The sequence below is a fragment of the Mycteria americana genome, chromosome 10 (genome assembly GCF_035582795.1).
Source record: "Mycteria americana isolate JAX WOST 10 ecotype Jacksonville Zoo and Gardens chromosome 10, USCA_MyAme_1.0, whole genome shotgun sequence".
NCBI classification, from domain to species: Eukaryota; Metazoa; Chordata; class Aves; order Ciconiiformes; family Ciconiidae; genus Mycteria; species Mycteria americana.
This window is the reverse complement of record NC_134374.1, coordinates 12915431-12930819: the sequence shown is the minus strand read 5'-3', so window position 1 is coordinate 12930819 and position 15389 is coordinate 12915431. Positions and strand designations below refer to the sequence as shown.

At 60.3% G+C, this 15389-nt stretch overlaps 1 protein-coding gene across 2 annotated transcripts in view; it reads left to right on the top strand.

Annotated features, from left to right (window-relative positions):
* MID2 (midline 2) overlaps nt 1-689 on the top strand; it is a 116001-nt gene extending 115312 nt beyond the window's left edge. For both annotated transcript variants that reach the window (XM_075512788.1, XM_075512789.1), the window contains exon 10: nt 23-689. In XM_075512788.1, the coding sequence (XP_075368903.1) occupies nt 23-425 (403 nt within the window). In that variant the 3' untranslated portion in view covers nt 426-689. The remainder of the gene's footprint in view (nt 1-22) is intronic.
* Nucleotides 690-15389: the final 14700 nt, after the last annotated feature.

Genomic DNA, 15389 nt, shown 5'->3' with positions numbered 1-15389 from the left:
CAAAGCTTCTCCTCTCTTCCAGGTACGCCATCGGCGTGGCTTACAAGTCGGCCCCCAAGAACGAGTGGATCGGGAAGAACTCCTCGTCTTGGGTCTTCTCCCGCTGCAACAACAACTTCGTGGTGAGGCACAACAACAAGGAGATGCTGGTGGAGGTCCACCCGCAGATGAAGCGCCTCGGCGTCCTCCTGGATTACGACAACAACGCGCTCTCCTTCTACGACCCGGCCAACTCCCTCCACCTCCACACGTTCGAAGTCTCCTTCATCCTACCAGTGTGTCCGACCTTCACCATCTGGAACAAATCCTTGATGATCCTCTCGGGTCTGCCCGCCCCGGACTTCATAGATTACCCAGAGCAGCAGGAGTGTAACTGCAGGCCCCAGGAGTCCCCGTACGTATCAGGGATGAAAGCCTGTCACTAGGCTGCCCCAGCCCTGCCCGTGCCCCGCGGTGGCACCGGCGATGCTGGTGGGTGCCGGCGGTCAGAGTCGGCCGCCGGGAGCCTGGCAGCGGCCGTGCCGGAGAGCCACCGTGCAGCCGTAACACTCCAGCAAGCGAGCACCCTCCCACACGCAGCTCGATTCTTTTTTTTAAGGGGAAAGAGGAAGAACCTCTAACCGCGGCTGAAAATAAACTCCCGTTGGCAAGCTCCGCTTGCGTGCGCGTGCGGCTTGCGCAACTCCTTGGTGGCGTGCTCCGATCTCTCCCGAAGCAGATTGTCACCTGGATGGTTTTGTCTTCCCTTGGGGGCCGGAAGGGCTGGGGCGGGTTTTGGGTGACCTTCTGAGGCGCTGCTGTGGTCAGGGGGACGTCTCGTGCATCCCCGCAAGGCGCAGGTCGGAACAGGAGGGGTTGGCTTTCTGGAGCCCGTTGGTAGCTCGTCTCCAGAGCCAGGTGGGACATGAGCATCGTTTTCTGGGCAGGACTTTCTGTTTGGCTGAAGCTCGGCAGCTTCTCTGGTGTGGTAGATAACTGCACGGACCCATGGCACTCGGTGAGCGCTGGCGTTGGTTATGTGGTGGATGGTGGTTGTGTGGTGGATGGTCTGCGAGGGCGAAGGCAGTGCTGAGAAGGACGGCCCCGCTGCCTCTCCCGGCCCCATGCATGCTGCTGCTGGCCGTGTTCCCTGTGCTTGGCTGGGTCTGCAGTCCCACAGTGGAGGGCAGCCGGCCGCGGACCCCCACCCCACCATGTCTCCTCCTTTGGGAGGTCGCCAGGAGTCAGGGAGGTCCCCACCCTTAAGGAGCAAGCCGAGGAGCGTCTCGCCCCTGGCGCAGGGGTTTGGCAGACGCTCCTTCCCATCGCAGGGTCCAGCCAGCTGTGCCCCCCACGTGCAGCTCCGCACAGACCTCCATTAGCTTCACGTCTGTGTCCCTGCAGAAAAAACACATCTCCCCGTGCTGAGCAGATGGTCACGGCCTGCCCAAAGACCTTTATGACCCAAAATCTCAATTTATGACCCCAGATCTTGCCTCTTGGTTTGTTCTCCACCATGGTGGTGTGAGCGTGGAGCCATCCTGTTTGCTCTGTGGCAAAGGACTGAATCCGTCCCAGGGGCTCCAGCCCCTGGTTACTGGGAGCTCTTCGGCTGCCACCATTGCTCCCAGTAACCACAAGCACCAAGTCCCCTGGCCAAGCCTCAGTTTCCACATTTGCTTAAAAGCCAGGAGAGGCTGGGCCAGGCACACGGGTCCCTGTGTCGCAGGGAGCAAAGACCCAGCGCGGGCACCCGCAGCCAGGGTCCGCGGCACGACTCGGGGCAGGTGGGCGTGCCGACGTCCACGTCGCACCCGCGGCAGGCGGCACGGCGGGGCGGGGATGCCGGGGGAAGCGAGGAGGTCAGGCAGCACGGTGGCCCAGGACAGGCCGGTGCTTGAGCTTTGGTCCATGGTGTTTGAAAACTCCTTTTTCTCCCCTGGATGCGGTGCTGTCAGATGCCTGGGTGGCATTGCACGGGGACTGTCAGGCTGAGACCTCCTAGCTCTGCCAGCCTTTTCCTTTCTTATTTTGGACCTTGCTGATAGGGAACTACCTCAAAGCCCAGCCTCGGAGGGGTAGACGGCCGGTTCAGACAGGGTGACAGCACTTCGAGGCTTGTCCCGCAAGGGCTGCAGGGAGGCTGGTTGAACTCGGCCGGAGCCGGTTGGCCCTGTTCAAAAGCGGGTGCTCCCCGCCAGCGACCCAGCCTGGGGGACACTTGTCGTTAAGTGTGGCGGTGGCAGCTGCCAGGCGATAGCTTTGGCCAGGGAGAGCGTGTATAAAAAGAGCCGGTTTCCAGCGCGGCACCCCTCCGCGGTGCCCGGCTGCCGCTTTTGGTGACTGCCCGCCTGCCGCTGCGGGAAGGGAGGCGGGTGTCACCTGCGGGAAGGGACCTGCCACCCCCACTGCCACGCCGAGGGCGATTTTGCCTCTGCCCCGGCCGCTTTCCGTGGGGCTTGGCAGGGCCTTGCGGCGGGCGCTGCATCCCTCCCGAGCGGGCGGAGCGGTTTTATTTGCTTCCGGCCCCAGCGTGCGGGAGGGCCGGGTGCGGACGCCGCAGGGTCGCGTCTGCCCGTGCCCGCGGCCAAGCACCCAAACGCAACGCATTTTAAGAGGATAAGTTGCCGTTTTCAGCGGGATGTTTTTTCAGAGCCGCACGGGGCTGTCGTTAAAGTCTTTTCCCCGTGTGCCGGTCCCGTCCGGGGCTGCTCATAACGCGTCAACCTCGAACGAGCGCCCGAGCGCCGGAGACGCATTTTAGCGTTGGCAAGCCGGGTGCCGAGCTTCCCGCCGGCCCCGGCCCCGCTCCGACTGCCCTGTCGCCGGCGGGCTGGGCGCAGCCATTAGCTCCGAGCACTCGGGCCGTGAACGTGACGTTTGCACCCGAGGAAATTGCACGGATGGCGCTGGGAGCCCCCGGGCCGGGCCGGAGGCCGAGGCGGGGCCCGGTGGGGCCGGCGCCCGGGAGCCCCGCGGCCGCGCGGGCGGTGCTGGGGCGGGGCCAGCCCCGCCCGGGCCGGCGCTGAATGGCGCGGCCGGCCCCCGGCCCCCCCAGCGAGCCGCCCCATTGGTTCAAAGCGCCTGGCGTGTGATGACACACGGCAGTGTCAGCCAATCCGCGCCCCCGCAGCCCCGGGTGAATGAACGCGGCCGCCCCGGCCCCGCGGGGCCAGGACGCGGGTGGGGGGGCCGGGGGCTCCCCTGCTCCTGCTGGCTCGGCCGCACGGGCGTGGGACGTGCTGAGCTGCGGGGTACCGTGCGGCCCGCCGGCCTCTCCTCTTCCATATGTAACACACCTGCTTCGGTTCTGTTCTGGGGGAGGGTGGTTCTTCCTGTTATGTTTTTTCCCTTTTTTGTTGGGGTTTTTTTTGCAAGTTCTTTGTTAATGTGTACATATATATATAAAAATATAATATAATATATATACGTTACTGGATGTGTCTGTGTGTGGCGGAGATTGTGCGACCTGTGACATCCCTGGTCCTGGGATGCTCTCGCTGGCCGTCACGGCTGGCGTTCTCCAAACCCCTGACAAAACGCAGGCCACGAACCTCGGGGCTGCCGAGCCCTGGGCGTAGCAATAAATCAGCACCAGCAGAGAAACGGCCTTTACTAACGTAAGCCAGGATGGGGACGAGAGCCAGCCCAGCCGAGCCCTGGCTGGCAGAGCCCCGGAGGCGCAGCAGGCTGCCTGGGGCAGCTCAGCGGGAGGTGCTGGGAGGGTCGGCTCCCCCCGGGGAGGACGCTGCGTGTCACGTTCGTGCAGGGGGACCTGCCGAACGCGTGGCTCTGCGTCCACGGGAGCACGGGGATCCGTGGTACCATCCGACGGCAGCGTTGCTCGTCCTGGACCACAGCCCGGGCTGAAGAGCCTGTGGGGGTGGCAGGTCACACGGGATGCTAAACCCCATCCAGAAAGGTCCGTACACATGAATGTTCTGCACCCGGCTGTCGGCCCCCGGAGGATGGCGTGCGAAGGCACGTTGTCCAGGCCGTCGGGACACCGAGTGCTCCAGCCTTCCCCTTCCCGAGCCTTTGATGGGCACAGGGACTGCTGGAAATCTCTGAGCGCCAGCCAGGTACCGCTGGAGCCTTGCTTCTGCTGCTCTTGGGCCCAGGTCCCGCTCACAGCCCCCCGGTGCCTCAGGAGCGGTGGGAGGGCAGGGATGGAGGCTGACCCCATCCTTCACTGTGCCGCTGGAGTGAGCTCATGGTGGGGCCGAGCACCGGCCGTGACATCTCTCCCCTCCGCAGAGCAGCCCCTGCCCCAGCACAGCGTGACTGACAGCCAGCTCATCTCCTTCGTTGCGTACTGGTTTCCCTTTCTGCTGTCTGTGCAGGAGAGCCGTGCCAGCGTTTCCCGTGTCCCCCTGCCCAGCGCGGCCCCTCAAGCCGCCTGCCCAAACCCCAGAGCTTGGCCCTGGCTGTAAACCCATCCTCCCTGTCCCCTCTCTGCTGCCCTTCGCTGGAGGTGAGGCTCTGCCAGCGGGTAGGGCTGTATTTGTGTAAAACAAGCTGCGGCCGTGGGCCAGATCCTGCTGCATCTGCCCCAGAGAGCTGCTGCAAGAGGCAGGCGTCCAGCCGGCCCCAGCAAGGAGAAGAGGGAGCGGGGCCGTTCGCTCAGCCCCCAGCCCTGGGCTCCCGACTTCGCCAGCCCCCGACGGCGCTGAGCCCCTGCCCTGACCCCCCTTGGCTCAGGCCCCTGGGAGAAGGCAGGGCTGGGTTGGGTTGGCCAAGCAGGAGCGCGTCCCTCGGGGCCTCCCCCAAACAGCACTGGCCCCCGGGTGGGCTGGAACCCCTGTGTTGCCCCATCCTCTCCTGGCTGAGACCAAGCCGGACCCTGTGCAGGGGCTCCGCAGGCTGGGATGGGGCCACTGGGCAGAAATCTCCCCCCGATCGCCTGGAGAAGAGGCGTCGGCAGAGGGTGGGGAGCCCAGGACCTGCCTCGCCGAGGGGAAGCAAAGACACACAAAACACGAAAAAACAGAGCCTGTCTTTGTCGAGCATAAGTGCCTAAAATATTTATTAAGTGGAAAACACATGGTGCAAACCAACACTGTAGAATTAAATATTTCTTACTTTATTCCTTTGCTCTAGGCTCTTTCCCATTAAACATTAACAACCAACACATGGAAACTGGCCTCAAGATTGAGTAGCTGCTTTCATTATGGGACAAATCTGTGGCATTTGCCTTATCTCAGACCTCTGCTCTCGCTGCGCGGTGTTGCTGACAAACACAACTGTAATGAGCCGCTCGCTGGGGCCTGACGTTAATGCTCCTGCTTCTTCCGCGCAGCACCATCAGCTTGAAGACACCGCTAATGCAGAGCCCCACAACAAGCTCTCGCCGCAGCCCCAAGGGGTCACAGCCTGCGTTTCCAGACCTGGCATTCCCTGACCCAGAGCCTGGCAGGGCCAGACAGCCCCAGACCCTCTGCCGCTTGCCAGGCGGTTGTCCCAGCCCCAACCCCTTCATCCATCCTCTTGTCTCTCTGCTCCAGCCAGCCTGTTGTGCTGCGTGTCCTGTGACAGAAGGGGGGGGTCTCGGCAGGGAGATGCAGGTGCTCCTGAGCTCCAGCCGCTTCTCAAAGCGAGGACACACTCTGAAAATAACACTTGGCCCCTGATGGACACCTTGACACTTGGACTTGAATTCATGTACCTCCATCTAGGGACTTCTTGGAGTCCTGCACGGGGATCTGAGGGCTTCACAGCAGACCAGGCACCGATGTTCACATCCCAGATCTCATTGCTAGCTCTGCCTGTTAGTCTTGCATTAGATTAAAGGAGTTGCAGTTCAGAATCGGAAAGTCAAACTGCAATCCACCTCTCTTTTGGAGCGAGTACCCCAAAGCCTGCCCATATGTGATGCTAAGTAAGTCAACGAGGCTGCTACTTGCATGTCCCTTCTCTCTGGATGGCGATGACTGTTCAGGGCAGAAGCCGAGGGCTAGAGTTCCTCTCTGCATGGCAGCATGTGTCTGAAACACCAAGAGAAGGTTTCACTGAAAGGGTTATCCTTCACTGAAAGGGTTATTCTTCACTAAAAGGGTTGTCCAGCACTGGCACAGGCTGCCCAGGGAAGTGGTAGAGTCCCCATCCCTGGAGGTATTTAAAAGCCGTTTGGATGAGGTGCTTGGGGACATGGTGTAGTGGTGGGCTGGGCAGTGTTGGGTTTACGGTTGGACTCGATGATCTTAAAGGTCTTCTCCAACCTATACGATTCTGTGATTCTGTGATTCTGAGAAGCACTCAGTTGACATCAAGGACAGACAGCATAGCATGAGGATGGTGCCACTCCTGCCTGGGGACCACCTGGAGAACCTGCTCTCCAGTCCAGACAGCGGTCACCTCCATCTACTCGGCCTCCGGCCCTGGAAGCTGGTGTCTGTGACTTCCTGGGTCATAAGAGTCAAATCCGGCAGGGAGCTGCTATGTCCTAACTTAGCCACCAGAGCAAAGCAGTTCTGCAGCAGTGGCTCAGCCCTCGCAGTCAGCTTGGGCCCTGCACTGGGGGACGGGTGCCATCACTGGCCGTGGGCTCGAAGGGATGGTCAGGCTTGCCTAAAGCTGCCCTGGCTTTCCTGGCTCCCTTTCGGAGGGGTCCTAAGGGTGCTGGGACTCACCCAAGGGTGCTGGGTGGTGTTAGCAGCTCCAGGCCATCGCTGGCACTGTAAGTGTGCCCAGCCTGGGGAGGACCCCAGCACTGGGGGACAAGGGCTGGGGGCTCAGAGCGTCCGGGGAAGGGAAGCACGTGGGAGCTGCTCATTCGTCGGAGGCAGGTCTGGAGACCAGAAAGCAGATGGTCCCGGCTGGAGCCGCAGCTTTGAGCACCTGCCTAAAACTCTGCCCTTGCAACAGCAAAGGGAGAGGAGATGCCCTCAGGCTTGAAGGTGAGAACATGGAGAAGCAAGAGAGTGACTCAACACAGGCGATAGCTGCCTCAGCCCACCCTTTGCAGGCTGACGGTCTGGTCAGGTCCCGGGCTCACAGTCCTCCAGCCTCTCAGCGAAAGATGAAGATGCTGCTCTGCTGCCAGGGAGGCTGTGGAGTGGGGACAGTTGGCGATCCGGTGCCAAAAGCACGAGACCAGAAGGTCTGAGATTGCCTTCTGTGCTCCTCTAATCGCGTGCTGCTCCAGGTAGGCTTCCCAAACCCAGCCTCAATAGGAAATAAGCCTAATGCTGCTTTCACCGACGTCAGCGGGAGCGGAGCTGCTGACATCAGCAAGACTGGAAATAAGCCTCAGCTTTTGAAAAAATATCCCTGCCTTCATATTCAATGTTTCCTCGGTCTTTCAAGTTCAAGCGAATGCCTCTCAACGGTCTGGGAGGGATCAGTGGGTGAAATCACATGTTTCGGTGCATCTTCAATCTTCCTTCTCCCACGGGCGATTCACACGAACGGTGGCCGTGGGTCAGCAAAGCCTGGGCCAGGGGCTGGGGCCGGGGCAGGAGGAGGCAGGGAGCAGACCCCCGGCAGACGCTGCTCCAGGCTTGGCTGGCTTCTTGGTGGCTGGAGGACCCGCATCAAAGCAAGAGGAGGAGGACGACTGGGAATCAGCCACGGGAGCCCGGCAACACTAACCTGGAAACTTGATCCACTGAAAAAGTTGGATTTTTGGAGCCCTCAGGTACACACCAAGAATTTAGCACAAGCCACATTCATCGAACCCTTTCAGCAATCCTCCTCCCAAAAACTTTTTTAAAAGGCAAGCCCAACACATCAGTAAAAACTGTGAGTGGATTTTCCTTTAGTGTAAAAATTTCCCAAATTTTCTTCCAACGCTACCAAATCAGAGGAGGCCATTTCCCCGCTTGGCTCTCGCACAGATCCCACCGCACGTGCAGAAAGCGGGAGGTGACACTAGCACAGGTGACCGGACCCTGCGGCAGGAGAGCCGCCAAGCCGTGGAGCCCAGCCCTGCACCGAGCCCAGGAGGACACCCAAGGAGCAGCGAGACACGAGAAGAGCAAGAGCTGATTATTCACAAAGTCTGCACAAAGGGACACAGCTCCTGCCCGCAAATCAAGGGCAAATCACACACCCTCGCCAGAAACACCGGTCTGCACTCGGCTGCCTCCTAAATCAGCGCCGGACACTCTGCTCCCTGAGCGTGAGCCACTCACTTCCATTTATTCCCTTCCAATTTTCCAGAGCTCTGTCTCTACCGACTGGCGTGGAGAGGCGGGAGAGAGGAGAAAATGCTTTGAAAACGATGGGAGCATTGCAAAGTCGAAATTAAGGCCTGCCCAAGCGGCCTGGATGTCCCCTCCTGTGCGTCAGCTGATGCTACCTGGGCTGCGTGAGCCCCGGCTCTTCCAACAGAGGATGTTCTTCCTTGGGAGAGAAGCCGCCGGCTGAAACGCAGCGGCTGTTAGACCCTTCCACCCGCAGCACTCCCGCGCTGCGCAGACAGCAGAGGTTGTCCTCTCCACGTGAACTTTGCTGTGGTGCCGGGCGCTGTGATAGCACAGCGGTTCCCAAACGCTCATTTATTTCCCGAGCCCCCGCGCGACGCAGCGGTTTATCTCCGCTCTGCAGAGGGCTGGCTCCTAGGCACGGGAAGGTTAACGCCAGCGTTGTCAAGAGTCGGCGGGGCAGGGTGCTGCGTTTCTCGGAGCTGTTAACACTTTCAGAGGATGGTGTTTAATGCTCACCCCAGTGGCTGCTGGGATTGACTGAGCATGCGGACCTTTTTTTAAAAAAAAATTGAAAAATAAAACCTTCTGAAGCAGAAACGCTACCTGAGTGGCTACAAATCGGCAACCAAACAGCAGAAAGCAGAGCCTTAGCGTGGCAAACGCCAGGCACCGCTCTCGGCTCTGCCTGTTTTCCCACCCAGTGAAAACTCCAAAACCGCAGCAAAAATACGCTCTGCATGTCAGCTGAGCCCCTAGACCCTCCAGAAGGTTATTCTGCTGAATAACCTAAACTCCAGAAGGTTATTCTGCTGGGGCTCGCACCCAGCTCTCACGACAGCTCAGCAGCATGCACCGTCCACCCCTTGCCACGGGAGCATGACTTGGTGCTCCCATAGCAGCAGTGGGGCCGGGGAGAGGACAAGCCACCGTTGGCTCCGGGCTACCCGTCAGCGTTTGCTCCTTTTGAGAGCTCTGGAGGCCTCATCACGCTGACTGTGGCAGGGACCTCAGCAGAAAGCAGCTCCCTGGGCGGAGAACTCGACCAACGCGCGCGCATCCCGTCTTCCACACGCCTCCGGCAAACACTCGGGTGCCCACAGCCCGCCCCGGGAGGGGGGTCACTACGTCCCCCTCAGCCACGACGATGCCTCCTTGTGTCAGCTGCTTCCGGCACACGGGTGCCGGTTCCGCCCGCTCCAGGGGTCTGGAGGGAGAGGGGCTGTGCTGGTGCCTGGGCCCCCGCGCTGCCGCCACGTACACGTGTACTGCTAGCGCAAATGCCTCCCCAGGAACTAGGGTTGCCTGCAGCCAGCCGGGCCCCATTTCTTCTGACCGCCCGGGAGAGAGCATCACCAGTCAGAGGGAACTCAGAGCTTCATCCAGACCTAGCAGCCTCAAGCAAGAGGCCCCTTTGGAGCATGGATGAGCCGGAGGCACCAGCCAGCCCCTGTCTGTGGGTCCTCCTTGCAGACGAGCACAACAAACCACGGGCAGCGGCTGACGAACCGCTCGCTAATGAGCCACTGAAGCTCATCTGACGTTAAGTGAGCACCGCAGCGCACGGAGACGTAGCGGCCTCACCGCGTTTCGGAAGAGCCTGTGAAATCCACTGCCACCCGGGACAACCACGTTTGGCTCCCGTCCCCGCTGCGTGGGCAACCGTGAGCCCTTCCCGTTCCGGGGAGAGGATTAACGTGGCCTCGCTGGAGCGAGGGGCTCTGAGGCGCTGTGGCCGAAGTGCCGGTGGGCCCGTTCTCCTCTCCCCCGAGGAGGAAGGAGAAAGCTGCGAAGCACAGCCTGCGCTCAGCAAGTGGCCGAACCGCGCTGCGGCCGCCTGCAGCTACTGCCTGCCATCCCCGCCTGAACCCTGCCAGCAGAGAGGAGCAGCCATCTGCCACGGCTCGGCGAGCCTCGCAGCCTTCTCCAGCACGGGTTCTGCAGCAGCGCTCTCGTTTACTCGTACCGAGCGCGTCCTCCCAGGCCCTGGCAGCCGGCAGCTCAGAGGCATTCCTGAGCTGCCAGCCATGTTTGCGTTGCTTTAGGCTAATTCTGCATGGCGATTTCCACCCGCAAATAACTCCTCTTCCTGCATTCGTCCCGCAGCACTGGGGTCCGTGAGTTGTGAAGCGGCATCAGAAAAAAATAATTTTCGTACTTGTTTCAAAACCCGCCTCCCGACAATTTCAGGGTTTGGGCAAAGACCTCCTGGTTTGCCTCCTTTGCCAGGCACGATAACAACTTTACAGCGTTGGCAAGGAGGAGTTCTTCAAGCCGGGACCAATTGGTGGACTTCAGCGCGTGAGGCAACGCGGAGGGCAAGAGCTGCCAGAGGGAACCTGCGATGGAGGAAAGCCAGGGATCCTTTTGTGCGTGGCTGTGGTCTCGGCCACGCTGCTCTCCCCTGCTGCGGGGCAGGTTAACTGCGGATAGGGATCACGGCTTTGGTGGATCAGATGGGGGCTGGGGTTGCTGTGAATAAACAGGGCACTTGCCCTTTCGCTGACTGAGCCTCAGCACTGCGAAGGGTGAACGTTAATCCAGATGTCTCCAGAGCTGGCAGGGCTGGGAGCCGCTGGGAAACGCCAGCCTTCGGAACGCGACGGTCTCGGGGGTGCTGTGAATCACACCCTCCCCGTCCTTCCACTACAAGCGAACGAAGGGAAACTCCACGCTATCACTCCGGAGATTGCTTTATTGTCCATGTAATGACTGCGTTAATCAGGGAAATGAGACGTGTCTGAGAGGTGGGAGGGAGGTACACGTTATCCTCTGAGGCTTCTCATAGCTGAGCTTCGTTAGCCCGACCCTGAACCCGCACCTCCAGACTAAACCGCGAGACCAACGCGTGGTCCCGGCGGGATGAGGAGCGCTGGGGACCGGCGCAGCAGGGCAGGGGGCCGGTTCTCGCCGAGGCTGCGTCGTGTGGCTCGGCACTCGGTCCGCTGGGTGCCAGACAGTAGATGGTGAGGGGCCAGCCTATACTGAGATGGCAGAAACGTGGCAGCGGCTCTCTCGTGTCCTCTGGCTGTGCCCAGAGCCTCCGGAGAGCCATCGTCATGGCGGGACCCTCCTTTCCCCTGCTTCACCTTCAGCCAGCGGCCCAGGGCAACCGCTGGATGAGCGCAGCCAGCCCCGGCACGGGGATGCTCCTTCCAGCCCCCTCGGCAAGCCGGGGACGGGCCGGGGCTCTCTATCCACATTTCCTGGAAGCCACAGAAAGCTTCACCCTGTAAAAAGGATGTCATTGCTGGTCGTCTTTATTTTTACGAAGCAGCTGGTGCTAGCCAGAGAGCAGGCGGGAGCTCTTTCCTCTTTCTTCTTGCTTTATTTGGTGCCTTTCTCCATTAACCTCTGGTTTCTAGGAAGCAATAGCTCTTGTTGATGGGCACCCATGAAAGTCAATTTAAAACCATTACTGACATGGCAGGTTGCTTCATAGAAAGAAAAAGGCTTCACTGAGGAGATGAAATGAGCTTTGCCACTGCTTTCCAGGAATGCGCTCTTAAACACATGGGGCCTCAATGTCACAAGCGCCACAAATCAAACTAGAAATTGCTTCCTCGAGCCAGCCAGGAGGGGAAAAATCAGCCTGCAAGCTGCCAGCGTAATGAAGGTAGCTACGGTCGCGTCTGTGAGGGCCGTCGCCTGGCGGGGTGCCCGCTCGCAGCGCAGAGGGCTCTGAGACGCCGCGGCCGGGGTCTGCAAGGGCGGCTCCCGCGGAGCCGGTCCTGCGCAGGGACAGGGCAGGGGCCCCGAGCCCCGGAGCGGGTCGCTCTCACGGCACGGATGCTCGGGGCTCTGGGGCCGGGGGCTCTCATCTGGAGACCCCAGGCCGTGAGACGTGGGGGATGCAGGAGAAGGATGGTTTGTGAGCTGTTGCATGGGTTTGGGAGGGCTAGCGGCACATTTTGGGGTGGGCCGAGGGGAAGGGTGATATTGGCTTTTTATTTTTTTATTTCCCCTGGAGTTCATGAAACGGGAAATTTCAAAACAACTCCCTTACCGAAGCTCAAAAATCCCACTGACTTCATGGGAGCCCTGGGGCTTCACCCCTTCTCTGGGAAGCTGCAAAGCAAAGAGGCAGGACAAATTACTATTTTTATATAGCAAGTGGCATCAAGAGACGGCCTCAATCTGTTCCTGTCTGCTACTGACAATGGCTTGCACTGAGATGTGATAATCCTAGCCAGGAATACAAAGCTGCAATCGCTCCATCCCTGAATGAAAATTCCTTTAACTGCTGAATTCACTGCAGGATGAAAAAACCCCCAACAGTTTAATAAATGGACAGAACAGAAAATTACACCCCTGAGCCGTCCACAGACTGCATGGAGTAAATGATTTATAGTGTCTGTGCTACGTTGTCTGAACTGCCCCAAATTAGTCCTCCTTAACAGAACTCTAATTGAGGTTTTTAAATACTCATCTGAAGTATCAGCCCCTACAACGGACTGTTCTTGGTCATTACACACGTCAAAGCACCGCTTAACCTGTTGTGGAAATATTCTCTTCGTCTGGCTGCGGAATGATGGACAATACCTGAAATGAGCCCAGAAAGCTTTTATTGAAGTATTTCTGAATTTTGAAGGGTGAGTAGAAATGGGGACTTACAGAGATTGTCACCTAACGTCTATTGGCGTTTGGGGCCAAGTGGGGACAGGGAAGCAGGGGGTGGGCAGGGTGTGAAGTGCCCAGGGCGGAGTGGGGCACGAAGCCTCCTGCCCCGGGCACCCCTGCTGCTGCGGCGGCCGGTCCTCTCTGCCACGCTGCAGTGTGAGAGCAGCAGAGCTCCTCCATCCTGTCCACCTGCGGTGTGAGAGCAGCAGAGCTCCTCCATCCCGTCCACCTGCGGTGTGAGAGCAGCAGAGCTCCTCCATCCCGTCCACCTGCGGTGTGAGAGCAGCAGAGCTTCTCCATCCCGTCCACCTGCACGGTGTGAGAGCAGCAGAGCTCCTCCATCCCGTCCACCTGCAGTGTGAGAGCAGCAGAGCTCCTCCATCCCGTCCACCTGCAGTGTGAGAGCAGCAGAGCTCCTCCATCCCGTCCACCTGCGGTGTGAGAGCAGCAGAGCTCCTCCATCCCGTCCACCTGCACGGTGTGAGAGCAGCAGAGCTCCTCCATCCCGTCCGGCTGCGGTGTGAGAGCAGCAGAGCTCCTCCATCCCGTCCAGCTGCACGGTGTGAGAGCAGCAGAGCTCCTCCATCCCGTCCGGCTGCGGTGTGAGAGCAGCAGAGCTCCTCCATCCCATCCACCTGCACGGTGTGAGAGCAGCAGAGCTCCTCCATCCCGTCCACCTGCGGTGTGAGAGCAGCAGAGCTCCTCCATCCCGTCCACCTGCAGTGTGAGAGCAGCAGAGCTCCTCCATCCCGTCCGGCTGCGGTGTGAGAGCAGCAGAGCTCCTCCATCCCGTCCAGCTGCACGGTGTGAGAGCAGCAGAGCTCCTCCATCCCGTCCGGCTGCGGCTGCAGGGGGTGAGGACATCGACGGCACTTCGTATCTCAGCCTAAAAACAGCAGGAGCTGCCAAGGGGAGGAGCGTTTGGGCAAGGGCATTCCTGTTTCTACAGACCAGCATATCTCGGCCACCACCAGTGGGTACCGGTGTCTGGGGGTGAGGCGGGGTGAGGCTGGCGCAGGACTGGTGCGATGCCCCTGTGCAGACAATGCTACGGGACCCGGCCTCTGCTTGGAAGCAGGTCACAAGCCACAGCTGAGCCACTAAGCAGTGCAGCGGCCGAGCCAACGTGCGTTTATTTTCCACTAGATGTTTGTTTTCCTCTTGGGGTCCCAGGGGAGTGCAAACAAAACGTTAAGTCTCACCCAGAAGCCCCGGCCCAAAAGCCAGCAGACATCAGCAGTGCCGGCTCAGCGGCACCCGCGGGGCAGGACGCGCAGGTGGCAGAGGCTGTATTACGGGGGAGTGCTGGAAGCAGTTACCGACGTGACAGTTAGCTACAGAAACACGTGCTGACCCCCCCGGGAAAGGCAGCCAGGAACCGTCTTCCAGCCATTTGGTGGTATTTGCAAAGCTAACCTGGCCCCTTCTCCTGGGAACGCCACGTCAAGGCTCGTCGCAGCATCCTCCCCGCTCCGGAGCTGGTCCGCGCGGTCAATGCAGGAGCAGCGCACAGACCGTTAAATGGAAACGAGTCCAGTTCTCCATGGCAACGAGCAAGAACTGGGTCAGCTGCAGGATGCGAGGAGGAAAGCGCTCCCAGGAGTTTCACAAGTAAACACCCAGCCAGAAAGGGACATTGAGCCAAGGGCCCGGGCAGGGAACCAGGGCACCCTGAGCCCTGGCTACGCACGGCCCCCAGGCCAAACCACGGCTCCCACCGAGTGCCGCACGGCGCAGCGGGGTCCCCCGGCCCTGCCCCAGCTCTGGGGGACGGCGGTGCCCCCCGCCGCAGGGAGAGGACTCATGGCAAAGCCCGGAGCGCTTCAGCGCCAGCTCCTGTGGCTGCTTCTGCGCGCGGCAGCACGGACCACAGCCCGGGAGCGCGGACATCCCCCCGTGGCCACGGTCTTCTGCCTGACCGCTCAGCCACCGCGCCCCAGAAACGCAGCCTTCCCTCTGCTTCTCAGCCGCGCCGAGCCAAGCGCCTTCTCTTCGCGTGGCCCCTGCTTTCCTGTCTCTCCCGGATCGAGTTTGGCCCTCTCTTATTTACAAAGAGAGCAGGCTGAGGCCGTCGGTGTGAAAATCCTCATTACGGCTTGCTCCTTGACAGGGACCGTGCCGCCTCAGCTCGCTGCCTTTGATCAGCTGGGTGCAGCGGTGTCGTGCCTGGATCCAAGCGATGCAGCCCCCACCTTTGCCAGTGTACTCGGGAACCTCGTGGCAGAGGCTTCATCATTATCCTGCTTTTAACGTACAGGCGCCTTTGCCGTGACAATCCTGCTTTAATTACCTGCAGCTCCAGAGCCGGTACTGAGCTGTCAGGGCAGAAGGGACCGTGAGGCGAGCTGAAGGGAAGAAGCCCGCGGGCGGTGGGACGGGCAGAGCAGAGCATCGGGTCGCCCCGCGCTGCCCACGGCCACGCTGCGGGCTGGGAGCGCTGGCTGTGCTTGCGCAGCTGATGCCAGCGTGCTGCGCAGCGTCGGAACGTTTTTAACGCGTATGCGGCTAAATTAAACATCAGCTGCAAGTTTTGAGAACAGTGAAAAAATTACCTGCAGACTTTCTACGAGGCCTGCCAGAGCGGTGAATTCAGCCGCCGTGTTCACCAGCGGTCCCGAGGAAGCATCACCACTTCTGGCCGAGTCA